This window comes from Sinocyclocheilus grahami, unplaced genomic scaffold (assembly GCF_001515645.1).
Source record: "Sinocyclocheilus grahami isolate Dianchi unplaced genomic scaffold, SAMN03320097.WGS_v1.1 scaffold58.1, whole genome shotgun sequence".
NCBI lineage: Eukaryota > Metazoa > Chordata > Actinopteri > Cypriniformes > Cyprinidae > Sinocyclocheilus > Sinocyclocheilus grahami.
In genome coordinates this window covers 3,424,934-3,442,936 of record NW_015505237.1, presented here as the reverse complement: position 1 = coordinate 3,442,936, position 18,003 = coordinate 3,424,934, and the positions used below count along the sequence as shown (strand labels likewise).

Below are 18,003 nucleotides of genomic sequence, written 5' to 3'. Positions count from 1 at the left end.
ACATAAATGTCTTTCATAATTTAAAAACAGAACCTCTTTAGCCTTTGGGAAGCTATCTGTAAGCTATCTGTAAGATTATGATTTTTGTTCATGAATAAAAGTACATCCTGACAAACAGCTTGACAAAACAGATGTTATTTTACTAAGTACACTATATGTATTGCCATACAGTATATGAGTGTACTGCCAATTTTATTTTCATGCTTTTTGTTTTTACATTTTCTTCCCCCTGGCCTTAAAGTCTTAGCCAACAAAATAAAATAAAAAAATTATTAAAAAATCCGACAGACATTATAAAAATATGATGAAATTGACATTTTAGTTGGGAGGACAGAATTCACCCGAAAAGAAACCCCAATTTAACACATCTACCAGGTGTATAAAACCAACACACTAAGCCACTCCTAGAAAACAGTGCAGCTGGACTTTTGACTCAAAACCTGTTTTGTTTATTTTCTACAAACTCAATGACCAGCACCAGTTTTGGCCACAGTAAATACACGTAGAGAGACCATAACATTATTATCTCCTGTCTCTTTCTCTTTCCTGGGCTCAAGCACACACATATTTCGCCATGGGCCTGTGAAATTGTGTGTGTACATTCCTGCAGTCATGTGTTCAGACTGAGCTGAGTCACAAGCTGAGAGAAAAAGAAACTACACAAACTAAAGAGATAGATAGAGGAAGAGCACGAGGGGGAGGGTTTCAAATCAGTTTTGCATTCACATAAAGGAGGAAGACACACTCACAGGGACTGAACGAGAAAGAGAGAGCTTACAAGACCACGAGAGGAGCCTGATAGGGAAAAAGGAGAAAGACAAAGCAAATATAAAGAGACACATAAGTGACAGTTAAAACAGTGGGAGGGGCCTAACAAGAAAAAAGAAGGAGCGAAGGTTGTGGCAACAGCAGGCATGACTGAGAAGAAACTGAGGCAGACACAATGCGAGAAATGAAGAGATGGATTTGCTGTCACATTCACACTCTGTTCTTCAGCAGTTAAACATGTTTGCTGTATTCAGAAACTAGCAAAGGTGAGTGAGAATGAGATGGAGGGATCATTTTCATAGACACATGCTGTATAATATCTATGTGTCTATCATTTTCTTCAGCTTGCAGGCTGCAGTGGAGTCAGCTGTGAATGCTATCGTGTCAGTTGCTGTGCTTACAGGTTTGTTGAAATTGCTGTAAAACCATCATGATTTGAGTTCCCTGGGTCACAACGGTGAAACATTAAAAGCATTTTCTCTATAATATATGCAAAGGTTAATGCATATTCATGCATATTATGTAAAAACACTGCTTGCAGCCTCTTACAATAACTCGGATGAACATACAGAATTAAAAAAAAAAAAAAAAGTTAAGAAATGCTGTCTTGTTTCTTTATTGTTGAGAAACCTAACATCTTCCTTACTTTCTTGTATACGAAACTCTAAAAAGAGAAGTTGACTGCAAGTGTTGTGTTTCCTGTTCTTAAACAGGCAGTGCACTGTGCCGAAAGCATCGACTGAGACAAGCTGGGCCCTGACCAAAGGTTTGCCATCATGCTCTTTTTTAATATATATTTTTTTGGCTTGTTTGAAGTTTGAAGCCTTCGTCTGAGTTTCCTTTCTGAGTGAGAGATCTCATTTGAATGACATATGTTTTTTAGAATTATGGAATTATATTATGAATATTGTACATGTTACATTACGTCTTGACCTTCCTAGACATCATTAGTTTGTGGTGCTTGTTGAGGCAATATATTGTGGCCATAAATTAAAGTTGAAATGAAATGAAAATTCACCCATCAAATACAACACATGGTAACAATAGAAGATTATAGTACTTTACCATATTTTTTTCTAATATATTAGAAAATCCTTGATCATTAAGGCTGCATAATAATATTTCCCATCACCAAACCAACAACTGTCATTATAGGAAAATGAATTGGACAAATCAGGCAGGTCATCTGAAGGTTTAGCAGACCTCCTCCTATAATGTATTTGTTTATTTATATGGAAATGATGTTCCATCGTTGCATAACCATTCTGATTGGTTAGTTTGTGCATCATAGGAGACTAGGCAACAAGACTCCTCTCTTTCATTTGTGCAATAAAGTCACCTAGATTACTGAAGTTGATTAAAATAAATGTTTATTAATTAAATGCAACTTAATTATTCTTATAGGGGGAAAAAATGGTCAAAACGAGAATTTTATTTGAGTCTTCAGTTGAATCTTATAGCAATTCAAGTAAAGAATGTGCAACTGTTTTCTTCAGGTGATTGCTCAGCAGCTCCTGATGACCTACAGTGCACTTTATGTCAGACTGCTGGTCTCAAACAAGCTTCCTGCTCCTCCCCAGCGGCCTACAGGTGCAGGGAAAAATCATTCCACTTCCTGTCTGTGTCTGTGCGAGTACGTGGAGCTGAAGGTCCTGCGGTAGACAGACTATAATGACTATCAAATCTCACATTCAAAAGTATTAGTCATCCATTTCTCTGGGATGATTGTTTTGCTGTCAGTTATGATATAGTCACAGACTGTTCCTGCTGCTCTTGAAACTGTTATGATTTCATCTGTGTACTGAAATATATTTTTGTTTCCTGACTTGTGGTTCTCTATTTATACCATATGCTCTCCATGTGTGAAAGAATGAAGTGACAGTTCTTGTATTAACCAGACAAACTGACAAGACATCAGTCGCACTGATCCAAAACCTTGCTCAACATAGCTGTATTTAGTTTTTTTTATTCATGACTTGATCTTTATGAGATTCTGATTACACCCTCTCAACCAGGTACAAAGCGATAAAGTGATAAAAAGTGATCACCTCAACATTTATCAACATGGATTTTTGCACATTTCCAGATGATACAGGATATTGAACCAAGCACAAATTTAGGATGGTCAAAGGACTTGAGTTTATCGGAACCTTCGGTACCTTTCGGTATCGGTACCTTTGTACAACAATTTGTAGTTATAAAGTTATTACAGTTTTTTAAAATTGGTTTGGTACTACTTTCACAAGCAAGTGGTACATTTTCAAAACTCTTAGTACTAATCTCACAACAAATCATCAAAAGTGCACTTTTTTCAAACATTTCAGCATATTTTCCATTGTTTTAGTACAATACACACAATCACAAAATATCCTTCTCACTACACAAAATAAGTGTTTCACAGTAACTGCCTTTCATGAAGCTCTTACGATCAAACGTTTCATTTGCATGACTTCTCATTCAGTTTAATGCAGTAGTCTATTATTTAATCTAACTCATTTTAATGGTTAATCAGTGAATCATTTGATGCATCTATAGATTCAATAGACAGATGGCATCAAATACAGCATTTTATATTACATTATGCCACGTGATACTGTATACAGAAGCATTACCATGGTAAAGACATTATTGATTTTATGTGAGATATGCAAGTTAGGTAACGTAAGTGTATTTTCTAACATGACAGTTATTGCCTGTTTCACTGTATTTCAGCAACAAAGGTGATTTGAAACATGAATCTTGCATTGCTTGCTCTTGAATGAACCGACTGTTAAAAGTACTAACTTGAAAGAAGATGTTACTGTTGTGTTTTGGTGATTAAACCAAATGTTCTCAATACATATCACGATGATCTTGTGTTCTGAAACAATGATTATGTGGCATGAAAATATGTACAACTACAATGAAATCATGAGATCAGGTTTTGAAAGAATGACTAGTGGTGTTACAAGTGTGATCAGTTTAAGAGATTTGAAATTGTACACCTCACTTGTGAAAATGGTACCAAACCAATTTAAAAAAAACTGTAAACATACAGTACATACAGGAGGAGTACGCCCATCTAATTTCTAATTATTTCCAGGATATAAAAGCAGCCTCTTAATTCTTCACGATGTCAGTTCTTTCGGCATTCCTCCTCCCCTTCTCCTTCTTGTGTTTCTCCTCCGTGTGTTTTGCCAATGTAATCATCAATAGGCAAATCAGAGCTCGAGTAGAACATCCTCCCTGAGCCCCTCCATAGCAGACAGCCAAAAACTGCTTACCATGTTTGCCAAGAATATATTAGTTAACTATGTTATTTAACATGAAAAATACTTCTTAATCATTTATTAATCTCATTAATTCATTTCAACATTTAGTAATACATTATTAAAATCAAAAGTTGTATCTGTTAATATTATTTAAGGAAAAAGTTAACCCAAAAATTGAAAATTAGTTGAAAATGTATTCACCCTCAGGCCATCCAAGATGTCGATGAGTTTGTTTGTTCATCAGAACAGATTTGGAGAAATGTAGCATTACATTGCTTGCACACCAGTGGATCCTCTGCAGTGAATGGGTGCCATCAGAATGAGAGTCCAAACAGCTGATAAATACATCACAATAATCCACAAGAAATCCACACCACTCCAGTCCATCAATTAACCTCTTGTGAAGCAAAACGCTGCGGGTTTTCTATCTATTATAACACTTCCTCCAGAGAAAAGTCCATCTTCTGTTTTTCTGTCACATAAAAAACCACCGACATATTTAGAACTGTTTTGGTCTGTTTGGCTTGTAAATGGTACTTGATCTGTGCATATTTCTCTCCTGATTCAGATGGAGAAAACAATTTTATGGACAGAGGACTTGTATTTTAGCTGGAAGCAATGATCTGAAGTTAAAAATGTCTTAATGATGGATTTTTTCTTATAAAACTGATGGACTGGAATGGTGTGGATTACTTGTGGATTATTGTGATGTTTTTATCAGCTGTTTGGACTCTCACTCTGACGGCACCCATTCACTGCAGAGGATCCATTGGTGGGCAAGTGATGTAATGCTAAACTTCTCCAAATCTTAAGAAACATCTTCCTAAAGATGAGTGAAGCATTCTGTTATTGTTAGTTAACACATTCGCTAATTGATTGGATAGTGAAAAGTGTCTCTGTATACAAAGTAGTTGGAGGGGTGGGGCTAAAAATAAGAGGGACTGATGATGTCAGCCAAATAGGAAAGTTGTTTAAGAGGCGGAGAAAGTTATTTACATATTGATGGAAAATTTTAAAAGGCAAACATTTTTGTTTGTTTTGAATAATGTGCACTGACAAATCATTCACAAAATGACCAGGAGCATGTTTTTGAAAGTAAGGGCCATTTTTGATTTGTTATCTTAATCTGCAGTGAGCACAAGCAGTCGTTAAACATGAAATATGTGATTTTGCTGCTTTTTCACTTTCCGTGCGAACAGAGAAATGACTTGTCACTGGAAACTTGTCGTGTCTAGTTAGGACACTGTGTAAAGCGCGGGTCTTACGTAAGTCTGGTGAGGGGAGGACAGTGCAGGGAGAGCGGAGAGAGCCAGTGTGGCAGAGATAGGAAATGACAGTAAGGGTGTCAACATGAATCAAGCAGCGAGTCAGTGAATCTACACTGCACTGCTCAAAGCTGGGCACAAATAGCACTTGGGTATGCAATCCTAACCAACAGAGCACAGCGGCTCCAAACAGCACAGCGCTGTGAGGGACGTGTACACCAGATGTAGCCCACCAACACAGGGTGTTAATCAGCCTTGATGGAGCTGTGGAGGTGATTGCTGGGTGAGTACATAGGCGACACAACACACGGCGTGAGGGTCAGAGCAGAGGAGACAAAACTGTGTTGAGGAAGACGGCAGGCCTGCGGTGTTAAATGATTACTGAAACGATGGGTCTCTTCGGGAGGCTAAACGACCATCTGTGATCTGGCCTGCTTCCTTCTTCTAACTCCATTCATCTCTCTTCTCTCTCACCACTTTCCATTTTGGATGAAATTCACAAAGAACACACCCAGGGCATATTTCACCCCAAAATCAAAAGATACACATGAGAAATCCCATTGTAAAAATGAAGAAGACTATTTTAGGCAGTGTCATTTTAGTATTATTTATACACTATTACAGCATTTATTTGTAGTAGTAGTAGTAGTAGTATTAGTATTTATACACTTTCATATAATGAACAGCACTATATTATTATATTTAATAGCATCACTTTAATATTAGTGCTAATTCATATTTATTCGTTTTAGTAATTTTAGTACATGCAACTTTTTGTTTTCCCATCTAATATTTTAGGTTTATTTGCAATTAATTTCAAACAAAAACTTTTTATTGTTCTAGTTTTAATTATCAACAATATTACTGTTTACAGAACCATTGTGAAATAAAAACTGCAAAAAACAACCCCCCCCCCCCCCCCCCCGCTTCTGCAAATTTTTAAAAAACCTTTTGAAAAAAAAAATCCAAAAAAAACCCCCCCCCCCCCCCCCACTGCATTATAGTAAATTTTTTATGTAATACAATGACTACAATTTAGAGTCTATATCCATTAGACTAAAATGAGAGCTCAAAATTAAAATTTCAGAAACAAATCATGGTAATAAACTTTGCTTACAATACAGAACAATCCAAAAGATGAACATAATAATCATTTCCTCATTTTACCACAAAATAAATGAATAGTTTAAAACATAAAGTAACATGAGATGAAGACTCACATGGCCAACATAATACTACTCACTTTTTCTCTGTAACCCATCTTCTATTGGACACTCTCACTCATGAAATAAATGAATCATAACTTTCTGCAAAAAGTGCATTTGGCATTTTCTGTCCTGTGCCGATGCTTTCTGATAGCTATCTTCACTCCCTCACTGTTATGGCCGAGCGTCATATTGAATTTGATCCACAGGGCGACAGATGCGCTCACAGATTGAGAAGAGCTGCAGCCCCTGGGATATTACTGTACACCACGCAATAGATACAATATGTAAATGAGAGGATTTTAAGAAGCACTGGCGCCCTCCTATCAGTTTATCAGTGATGTGATGTGGAGATACACTATAGCTCCAGTGACACAAGGGGAAAAGATTCAGAGATTAGAGGAAAAAACAGGGCAACTATTAATAGCACCTCTGAGACAAAGAGAAAGGCCAAACGCGAGAGAGACAGAAGCAGAGAAAACACAACGCAATCGATTCTTGCACAACCAGGTACTCCTCTTTAATGCAAATCACTGGATTCATACACAGCAAATCAATGCTTGGTCTCATTAAGAGGGCAAATCTCACGAAAAGAGTCACAATTCACGTCCAAAATCAAAGGAAAGAAAAATTCAATAAACCTACCGCATTTACAAGCTTAGAGAAACCGTGTGCAGTAACTATAGGCAATCAGATCTCAGCGGCCATGTTTATAACAATAAAGCATTTGCTTTATATCACAACTGTGTGAAAAAGCATATTGCTGGGCTAATTATAAACAGGAGCTAGGTTCACATCAACTGTACAGTGTTTGCACAACTTTAAAACACCAAAATGAAATGTATCCGACATGTTTGTCTTATTAACAGACAGGATTTCTGTTGACACTATGCTCTCTTAGTTAGAAAATGAGGGTCATATTTTTAGACGTAGCCCATATAAACATGACCATGTGCAATCACACCTCTAACAGTTATAAACCATACACCAGAAGTCATTCAACAAACAGTTCAGCGAAACACTTGCAATATGCTGCAAGTCATTTGTTCAAAAATAGATCGAGAAATCGATTAAAGCGAGCAGGAAAAGAACGATATGACGCAGTTCAAATTACACAAGCAAAATAAATACTTTTTAATTGCGTGACATGGCAGTAGAGGACAGAAAGTGTGTGCTCAAAATGGATGCAAAAGATGATTTTCTCCCGTCTTTCACATTTGGACACTTGTTTATCAAAATTGGCTGTTCTCTTTTCTAGTATTTCACTGAAACAATGAAGCTCATTTTACTCTCGGCACGACTGTCAAGCAAGAAATGTAGAAATCCTAAAGCTTTATACATAAATGAAAAGATCATCCACTGAATCAATCCAAATATGAAAATTCTGGCATTACCTTTATTTCCATGTTGTTCAAAATCTTTATGACTTTCTTTCTTTCATAGAACACAACATATAGCAGATTTTATTAATAAAATAAAATGAAATAAAATAAAAAAATAAAACAAAACAAAATAAAATAAAATACATTTTGGGCACTATATTACAAATCTTGTAAAGCCAAATAATATATTTGACAATTTTTTAAACAATGTTTTTTGTTCATTTTTGGAGTTCAACAGCCTCAGATTATGGAATATTCAACATTGTGGTCTATTTCTCCTTTTATGCTCCATAGAAAAAAGAAAGTCATAAAGGTTTTTGGACTGGCATGAGGGTGAGTAAATTACAGACTTTTCATTTTTGGGTGAACTCTCGTTTGAAAACAAAGTTTTACAGATTATACAGTCAGCGGATGGCACAAATGGTTGCATTTTTAAAGCAGTAAGAGATTAATTCACATACTGGAGTCCTAAAATAAAAATCTAAAACACTGCATCCATGTTTCAGTACTATATATATATATATATATATATATATATACAGTGGGTACGGAAAGTATTCAGACGTATATATGACCACTCTAGGATTGTTTGATTCTTTTCATTCAACCAAACCATTGAGCTAAATGCATTTACCTAACAAACTACAGCTAACTGACAGCAGCATGTGAGGAGTTTCAGTGAGGTCAGATTTGAAGCAAGTTACACTCTCATCTACAAAAAGAAGTGAGACAAACTAGCTACTTGCTTACTGAGCATTAAAAAGTGCATATTATCACATGCGTCATCAAAATATGCCAGCTGAGCAATCATCTGTGATGATTGACTGTTATCTAGGAAAGATAACCAAATATTTCAGCACAACAGTTAGACCAATGATTACATATTTCAATAAATATAGAAGTATCAATTTAATTCACAAATGAATAATTTAGGGTTTAAACAATAAATAATACACTAGTTCACAACACACAAATCTCATGTGTTCCTTCAATGAAGAGCCAATTTACAATAGTCAGTAATGAAGTAATAATTTCACCTTAGAATACATTCTTTGAACACCTCTGAACTGGATCGATTCGAGACCGGTTTGCAAACAAGACACTTGGGAACACTTAGGCCCAAGACATACACTACGCAAGTACATGAACACAAATGCTTTTAGCTATTTTCACATATTGCTGCATTGTAAACTTGTCAGCAATTTATAATCACACGCAATTACACATTGCAATTCTCAGTGTTGTGCTATACATTAGTATAAATTGTCTTCTTCTGGGGTCAGTTTACTGTCATGGCAGAGTAACAGTTTGTTGAGGATCCTGCTGAGCTAGTTAAAGTTGGTTAAACTGTCATGATTTTTATAGTCAGCTACCACAATAAAGGGCCATTCATGCAGAATGTGGTTTTGCGGTTAACAATGTTGGACATTGGGGCAAAAAAAGTCTCAGCTTTAAAATTGTGTAATTTTTAAGAAATTCAAACAACAAATACAGTTTTGTGGCTCTTTAATGTGTCATGACACTGCTGTAGTGCCTCAGTTTAAGCGGCATGTGAACCGATTGTATTTTTATATTTACTTAAATGGGTCATATGATGCGAATTCAATTTTTCCTTTCTCTTTGGAGTGTTACAAGCTCTTGGTGCATAAAGAAGATCTGTAAAGTTGCAAACTTTTAGCAACATCATATGACCCCTTTAAAGCACGAAATAAACATGAATGAACATCAGAAGGTATTTCATTTAAATCGCTGAAAGACGTCAATAACCAATTTTTCAATTTAAATCCACCAATGTTAATCTACTCTCCTGTCTGATTTGTTTGTCAAAATAGCGGATTCTTTGTTATGATTGGTCAGATCACCTGCCAATCAAACTCCCTGCGAAGGGTCAATTGCACCACTAATAGTGCAAAAATTGTTTAATGCAGTTAAACTAAATGTTCAAAAGACTGTTGACTGTGTCAGTGTTTATTTTGTGTATAAAATACAACAGACAAACAGGTAAACCACAAATGATGCTAAAGTAGCATAATGTAAAATTTGTTCAGCTAAAATATCGCAAGGAGGCTCGTTGCTGAAGAGTTCAAATACCCAAATTTAATTACCCAGACTTGATTTTTGGTTTCGGTTTTCAGCTAAATTAAAACTTTAATTATGAGCATCACTAGCTTTAAATATGTACAACAGAACTGCATGCAAGCAACGCATTGGCCAAGCATTTGCATCTGTGTTTGTGTACTGCGTAGAGTAGACTTCTGGCTTTGGGTTTCAGAAAAGAAGCCACTGAGTAATCAATACTGATATACACTCTTCTGAACCACACAACAGAAATTCCTTTAGGTGAAATTCCAGTTCTACTACAATGAAACTTATTTCAATAATCTATTAGTCTTTCGACTTATTCAATACATTATTTTACACTTTTCAATACTTAGCGTACAGAAAACACAATTTAGCCACACTTTCAGTAACTAAATTTGTCAGTTCATCCTGCAAAGAAATACATATATATCTTTCTAAACAGATAAATGGCACAAATAATAGATGAAATGTTTTGAACATCAAAAAACAAATATACCAAAATTATGTTCTTGTAATACAAAAAAGTAAAATTTTTGGCAAATTTCAAGAGCAAATGGTAACACACCTGACCTGACTCAAGTCTTTAGTACGCTATATTTCTAACTCCTGATCTGGCACAGGCTTTTGTTTAGGAGAAACAGGAAGTGTTCAGGTAGGTTAATGAGAGAGTGAGCGTACACCGCTTACAACATGGTAGATGCGCTGTGTTCCCCACGTTCGGATTTATCATACCGTCAAACTAATACATGGGCAAATGGCTGTAAAAGCGTATTTTGGACTGCAGATTAGGATGTGGTGGCTTGAGCGTCAGAAGTGTGCTGTGTGACAGAAAAAGCAGAATACCGACTGGAATGATGGCCTGGGGTCAGAATGGGAGGTGCGTCCCGCGCTGGGCTCTCTAGGGCTCCCAGTCGTCATCGTGGTGCTGAGAGGCGATGATGACCACAACGGTGAGTATGGTGCAGAGCACGATGGAGGCGATTCCCACCGCCAGACTGATGAAGGAGAAGTTACGTGCCTCGCGCGAGGCGATCTCTGCTGTAACCATATCGCCTCGAGCCACAGCCGTACGCACCTGAACAAAGAGATTCTATTTAGTAGATATCTAGGAAAATAGATAAAATACCTGTTCACACCAAATCTGAAATTATTACATTAAATTCAGTTAAATTGTTTGATGCTGAGAAAAACCCTAATTGGACAGAATTCAGTGTACATTATTGTAAACTTAGATAATACAATGTCACACTAAAATGCAGCCACTAGACAAAAAATATCCTATTTACTAGATATCTCGAATAAATCGATAAAATACCTGTTCACACCAAATCTGAAATATTAAATTAAATTAAATTGTTTGATGCTAACAAAACCTCTAACTGAACAGAATTCTGTGTAAATCATTGTAAATGAGATAATACATTAAAGCAGCCACTAAAACAAATAGGACAAAAATATCACATTTACTAGATATCTCGAATAAATTGATCAAATGAAAATGTGAATCGTTTGTCACCTTGAAATGTAACCACTAAACACATATCACATAAGAATCCTATTTAGTAGATATCTAGAAAAAAATGGATACAAATAAAATGCCTCAAAGCAAGTGTGAAATTAAATTAGTACATTAAATTAAGTTGTTTGATGTCAAAACAACCAAACTGAATGAAATTCTGTGTAAATTATTTACAAACAACCACTAAACAAATATGTGACCCTGGAGCACAAAACCAGTCTTAAGTTGCTGGGGTATATTTGTAGCAATAGCCAAAAAAATATTGAATGGGTCAAAATTATCGATTTTTCTTTTATGCCAAAGATCAAGTCAAAAATCAAAAAATGTTCCATGAAAATATTTTGTAAATGTCCTACCGTAAATATATCAAAACTTAATTTTTGATTAGTAATATTCATTGCTAAGAACTTCATTTGGACAACTTTAAAGTTATGACAAAAAATGTTTTGGTAAAAATCTAGAAAAAGTTGATAAAATAATAATATAAAGTTTTATTTAAATTAAATTAAAACAAAAAATTTAACTAAATTAAATAAAATTAAATCGTTTGATGTAAAAAGTCGAATTGTGTGTAAATCATTTGTAAACATAGATAATATTTCAGACTTAAATGCAACCGTTTACCTAATGGTTTTATGAACATGTGTTTAGTTCTTAGTAGTTCACTTGTGTGAACAGCCAGCATGAAACAGAAATGATATCCATGAGCTGATTCATATCTCAGCCCTGCTGGCATCAGAGCATCAGGGCTCGGCCTGGGCTCAGTTACCTGCACGGCTTTGATGATGGCGATTATTCCTGTAGGCCAGAAGCAGCAGACGGTGGTGAGGACGGCGATGGGCAGGTAGTCGTGAGGAGGACGACGAGACTCCACAAGAGCAATGCCGTTTGGCATATGCATGGCCATCTGGCCGGGTGCAACACCTGGATGAGGTGCACCGTTGGGCATGTAAGGCTGCGCCTGAGGAAAAGAAACACACAGGAAAGGCCATGCATAATTCCTATATCTTTACTGGACATGACAATATAATACTGGACAGGCATTATTTCCTTGAAAATTCCTTACATTTTTTATTTAGCAGCACAGGAACTGAAATAGGGCAGAACAATCAATCGAAATAAAATCAAAATCAGAATATACCTTAGCGCGATTATCAAATCAATCGTGATTAAACACTATGTATTTATCATGTATGCCGGTTCAATTTATTTTCGCATAATTAACAAATATTTTATGAGCCTTTCACAAGATTTGTAATGAGAAACCTTTCTAAACATGCTGTCTACTAAACATCAGTTTCCACCTAAATTAAAGCTTGAAGGTTTAACATTTGAAAGTGAAGAAATGAACACATAACTATTAGTATTATAACATTACTATTGTAGTGTAAAATATTATCATAACAGTAACATTTTTAGTTTTCTTTATTAATTACCACATTTTTTTATTATTAAAATATCACAGTTCAAAATGCAGTTCAAAACAGAATAGCAATGTATGACAAAATAATCACAAATTAATTTTTTTAATAAATTGCAGCCCTAATCTTAAATAATTTATTTGGAGATGAACTAGTTTTTGCTATGGTAAAAAAGTTGGTACAGAGAACCATGAAATTTTACTGGTATCTAAACCTAAAAAGAAAATATCTATTACACATTTACTATATCAGCCAAGAAATGTCGAGGTTTTACTAATACATTTTTAAAAATTCACTAATATTGGCAGATAAGAGTTATATTCTGGATATATCAAGCATATCATCTCCTCTGGTATATTTCCAACTTGGAAAGTTATTTGTCCTCCAGGGATACAAAGGAGTCACATCACATTTCACATAATCTTCTAAGTATAAGAGAATCTGTATACTTTATTTAAAGAGCAAGCCTATAATAACACTCAAAAAATACCATCAAAATACCTACTGTTAACAGAACCATTCATCTCCCTATGTTTAACTACTGTAGTATGTTGTATCCCGCTCTCATGCTATATACATCTGGATTATCCTGCGCAGTTTAAACAACTTTTGAAATGAATCCCCACTCACCCCTGTGCCTATGGGATAGACGGGCACGTAGGCCGTGCAGGGCTGCAGCTGGAGGGGGTATCCTGTATGTAAATAGCCCACTGGTGGATGAGGGACGGTGCCCACTGGTCCGTGCGTCTGCACCGGGTATCCATTCGGAGCTCCCTGGGGCCCGAGGGTGCCGCAGTGGAACTGGGTTTCCTGCAGGTACCCCTCTGATCCAGGAGGGGGAGGGGGAGGGGGGTAATTGGGCTGTGGGGCACAGCCAGGTGGAGGAGGATGTGGGGGCATGTTGGGGTCCTGGGCGGGGAGGTAAGGAGGCGGAGCCATTTGCATCATCGGCTGAGACATGGACTGCCTTCCCGCTGCCTCCTCCAATCCTGAGCCATGACACAAACACAGTCACACACCACAAATATTTATAAGAGCAAAGGCCCGTTCACACCAAGGACGATAAGCACAAGAGAAGCTGCATATTTTACTTAAAAAGCCTGCCTATAACCATAAAGATAAAGTTCTAATTCTATGAAAATAGGGAAGTTTACACGACCGTTATAACGAAAACAACACAGAGGAACAATATTGTTGGAATCACCATCAGGATGATTTTTTCAAGCTGATGAACAATAAAAACATTGACAGCCAATCAGAATCCATCTGACTTTAAAAATCTCAAACATTTAAAGTGGTAGGTGACAAAACTGCAGCTGGTGCTTAAACGTAACAGAACCTTTTCGGTGGTGTGGACGCTAATACATTTACAGTTATAGTTATAGTTATCTTCTTATTCGTGTTTAGTATTGAGAAACGGTGTGTGTGTTCGTGATGGTGATATTAATAACATTGTTCTGCCATTAGAGACAATTTTTACGAGTCAGCAGTAAAGACTTTTATATTGGAAAAATAAATGCTGTAACGGAAGTTATTTACGCAACCAACAAATGCACTGAGCAGCGCTGTCATCGGAAATCACCCTTAACCGATGAAAGGAGAGTACAAGACTATCGGACATTGTTTTATTGTGAATATGAGATTGATCTGAAGAATCAATGCTGTATCAGATGCAGGTAATCACACTCGCTCTGTCAACCTCTCTCATAATCCTCTACTGTACATAATACATGGCTTTTAGTACAATAAGCTTTTAATGAAGCAACTCAACGTTCCTTCGTTATCGTTACTAGTTCTAAAGTGACGTTTTGGAATTAGTAACAGAGGCTTGGGCTCAGCTGTTAAATTTACTTTAGATTTGAATATGTGGCGGCAGGAAGTAGTTCTGCACAAAAGAGGGCTTTTAAAGACACTCCGTTGTTGTTTCTTATGTTTTTGCCGTCAAACTGTTGTATAAGCGCAATATCACACTCGTAGACGTGAGATATGGCTGAATATCGGCACGCTGTGATTACCTACGGCACTCAGCCTGCTGTCTCGTACCTACAGCCGAATCAGAGCCGTGCCGATATTTATGAGTATTTTGAGAGCGTTCCCTGCAGAAATATTTTGGTGTGATTTGCTCACCACGACTCTCTGATTGGTGGAGTTTATGCAGAATTGGAGGAAAAGTAGTTTTTCACCAGGTATTTTGCTTTTAAACACAATCTTTAAAAATAAGTTAAAATAATAACTGATGGTCTCAACTAAAGCATATAACATTGATTAACAACCTCAGAGAGTGCGGCAGTTTCAGTTTCCTACGGAAAAAATGAATGGAATTTTTAACCCGACCAATGCATTCTATCATTTAGAGAAATTTCCAATAAACTAGGGATGCACGATATATCGGCCACCATATCGGTATCGGCCGATAAATGCTCATTTTTTCTGTTATCGGTATCGGCCTGATAAGAAAATTTGGCCGATATCTTAAAGCCGATAAATAATGCATTATTTCCTTCAGAGACACTTCAGATGCGCGCTGTTCGTTTGCAGCCTTTTGTGCAATTGTACGTTGTAATATTGTGTTTATTTGATGTATATCTGATTTATCTCATATAGAATGCGTTTGGTTAAGTTAAAAGAGCGCTTCAGTTTACCGGTGATCGTCTTTAGCTCAGCGCACGCAGCTCAAACAGCAGTGCACAACATTAATAACTATGATTGGGAATGTTGTGTATATAACATTCTAATGAGAACATTATTATAATAAACGTTGTGAATTCTTTGGGTTTAGTTGCCGTGTTTCAGCGCGTTGTTATGGGAAGAGCGCATCCACAACAGGATCACACATTCTGACTATAGCATGCAATAACTGCGTCATTTTGTACATATATAAGTTGTAATATTATGTTTATTTTGTATTACTATTAATCTCAGGATGCATTTCCTTGAGTTAAATAAGCTGCCAGCAAAACGCTTCAGTTTACAATGTTCATTCAGCTCTTCAGCTTCCGCACGCGCAGCTCAACGTCTGCTATTTAAAACAGTGGTATTAATTTGTTACTTTTTCAAAATCATTGATATATTATTAATAACAACAACCACTTGTATTGTTCTCTTATTATTTTCATCAACAGTATGGTTTAGTAATTAAAATCATTTAATTATTGTCCGTGCAGAGGCTATTCTGTTTTATTGATCTGTGGCGTATTCATTTTGATTCTTTACACGTGTAATGATGTCCAGTGACTTGTTTGCATTATTTATGCATTATTTTATTTATTTGTAAGACTTTTTTATGACTAAATTTGGTAATGGGAGAGTAAACATATTTTTAAAACGTACACCGTTCAAACTAGGCTGCTTATGTTGAAGTGTTTGGGATGTGGCTTTTAATGATGAGACCTTTTTTGTAATCAGGCTCTCAAAAAGTATATAACAATTTGGATATAGATTTATCGGCCAACATATCGGTTATCGGCTTTCAAAAATAAAGAATAATCGGTTATCGGTATCGGCCAAAATGTTCATATCGGTGCATCCCTACAATAAACTATTCCTTAACTTGTATTCAACCTTGACTAGTCCTTTACAATAAAGATTTAATGAGATTTACACCAGTTTATGTCGCCCAGGAGAGTTTGTTTCTATGTGTACTGCAAACGACTAGATCATTATGTAATCCTTCACAATGTCAGCAGCATATATAGAGTTGGTATAGGGGGGTTTCAGGCACTGCAATTCATATTTAATTAGTTTTAAGGGGGGAGAAATACACAGGGATACATATTTAATGCATACTTTTCTGAGCATATTTAAACAATCTTGTCTATTTGTGTCCTCTTTTCTTTCTAACATCGTGCAGATTAGGTATATTAAACAATGAATATGAATCATTAATATACTTTAATTCTTTGTCTAGATAGTTGACAGAGATTATTAGTACTGTACAGATTGCAAGACACTGATTACACACTCATCACACAGAAATAGCTTTTTTTCATAAGGAAGTTTACTGATAGGCTAATCCAAAAGGTTCGTATGTGTCTGCGTTATTTCAGAAAATCACGCTACAGCTTCAAGTGATTAGGGCCCTCCGTCGCTCAGCGCGGTGAATCACGGACCCAAGGGGCCTCATGCCTGAAATAGGGCCTCATACAACACCCTTTAAACCACATACTGCTATGTGCCTCTTCTCTCGTGTAATGAAACGCCACACAGCCGTTTCTAATGCAGCCTATATGTTAAACACGACACTATACCTGCGAGAATAGCGTACACGACGGCTGTGTCTCAAATACTAGCGAGCTGCCTACACAGACAGCGTGTATGGTGATCATCTGCTAGTTTTAATTTTTCGAAAGGCACATATGAAGCCCAAAACGCTTAGCATATTAGACTATAACAGGCAAAACTGCAGCACACAAGGCTAGGCGCCGATTATGATGCCTAGATAGGCAGCTCACTAGGATTTGACACACAGCCTAAATATGACTATATATAGATGCAATAAGGATGAACAATGAAAAAGGGGGGAAAAGAAAAAAGATTAACAACAATATTCATGAATGGTCGTATAATAGCGTTTTAATATGGCATTGCCTCTTTTATTTTATAATAAATACCTTTGATTGAAAAGATTCGCCCAGCTGCATGAACTGATTTAAGTAGCTGTGGTATGACCAAATACATAAATAGACATTTTTACCGTGTTTTTCCGACGACATCTCGTTTATTTATCCGTTTCGACGATGTTCAGTTTGTGCCTCCAGTAATAAAACCCCAAATCCAACCAGTGCGTGTGTCAGATCACAACAGACGATGCTGATGATTTCTCCAGGCTAATTATAGCGCATCTTCCGATGGTAATCCTGATGTAAAGCCTGGGTTATCTGGGTGTAAAAGCGACTGGATGTCTGTTGCTGCTTTATTTCCACGTTCACACACTGCAACATCCAGAGCAGCATCAGCAGCAGCAGCAAAACAGGGTTCAACTAACGCATCTAGTTACACGGAATTAACCAGAGCGTCTTAAAGAGACAGCAGAACCACACTACAGCATCCATGCCGCACATATCATCACATGTTAACATGATCTATTTAATACTACTAAAACTGATCAAGT

General features: G+C 36.5%; 1 protein-coding gene and 1 long non-coding RNA gene across 2 annotated transcripts; one reads left to right on the top strand and one right to left on the bottom strand.

The window, feature by feature from the left end:
• Nucleotides 1-649: 649 nt before the first annotated feature.
• On the top strand, nt 650-1,547 carry LOC107584367 (uncharacterized). Its single transcript, XR_001609133.1, has 3 exons — nt 650-1,034; nt 1,113-1,171; nt 1,482-1,547. It is a non-coding gene; the product is annotated as an uncharacterized lncRNA (long non-coding RNA).
• An 8,397-nt stretch (nt 1,548-9,944) lies between these two features.
• On the bottom strand, nt 9,945-17,864 carry LOC107584308 (proline-rich transmembrane protein 1-like). Its single transcript, XM_016270879.1, has 4 exons — nt 17,587-17,864; nt 13,524-13,882; nt 12,242-12,433; nt 9,945-11,028 (listed from the first exon to the last, which is right to left on the bottom strand). The coding sequence occupies exons 1-4, from the start codon at nt 17,603-17,605 to the stop codon at nt 10,852-10,854; spliced, it is 747 nt and encodes a 248-aa protein (XP_016126365.1). The 5' UTR covers nt 17,606-17,864; the 3' UTR covers nt 9,945-10,851.
• Nucleotides 17,865-18,003: the final 139 nt, after the last annotated feature.

What these genes read in the sequence shown, in the direction of transcription:
- LOC107584308 (XM_016270879.1), bottom strand. An exon ending in TCTATCCCATAGGCACAGGG is followed by an intron (nt 12,434 to 13,523) that starts GTGAGTGGGGAT and finishes TCTTTTCCTCAG; the next exon opens with GCGCAGCCTTACATGCCCAA. An exon ending in CCATCATCAAAGCCGTGCAG is followed by an intron (nt 11,029 to 12,241) that starts GTAACTGAGCCC and finishes CTCTTTGTTCAG; the next exon opens with GTGCGTACGGCTGTGGCTCG.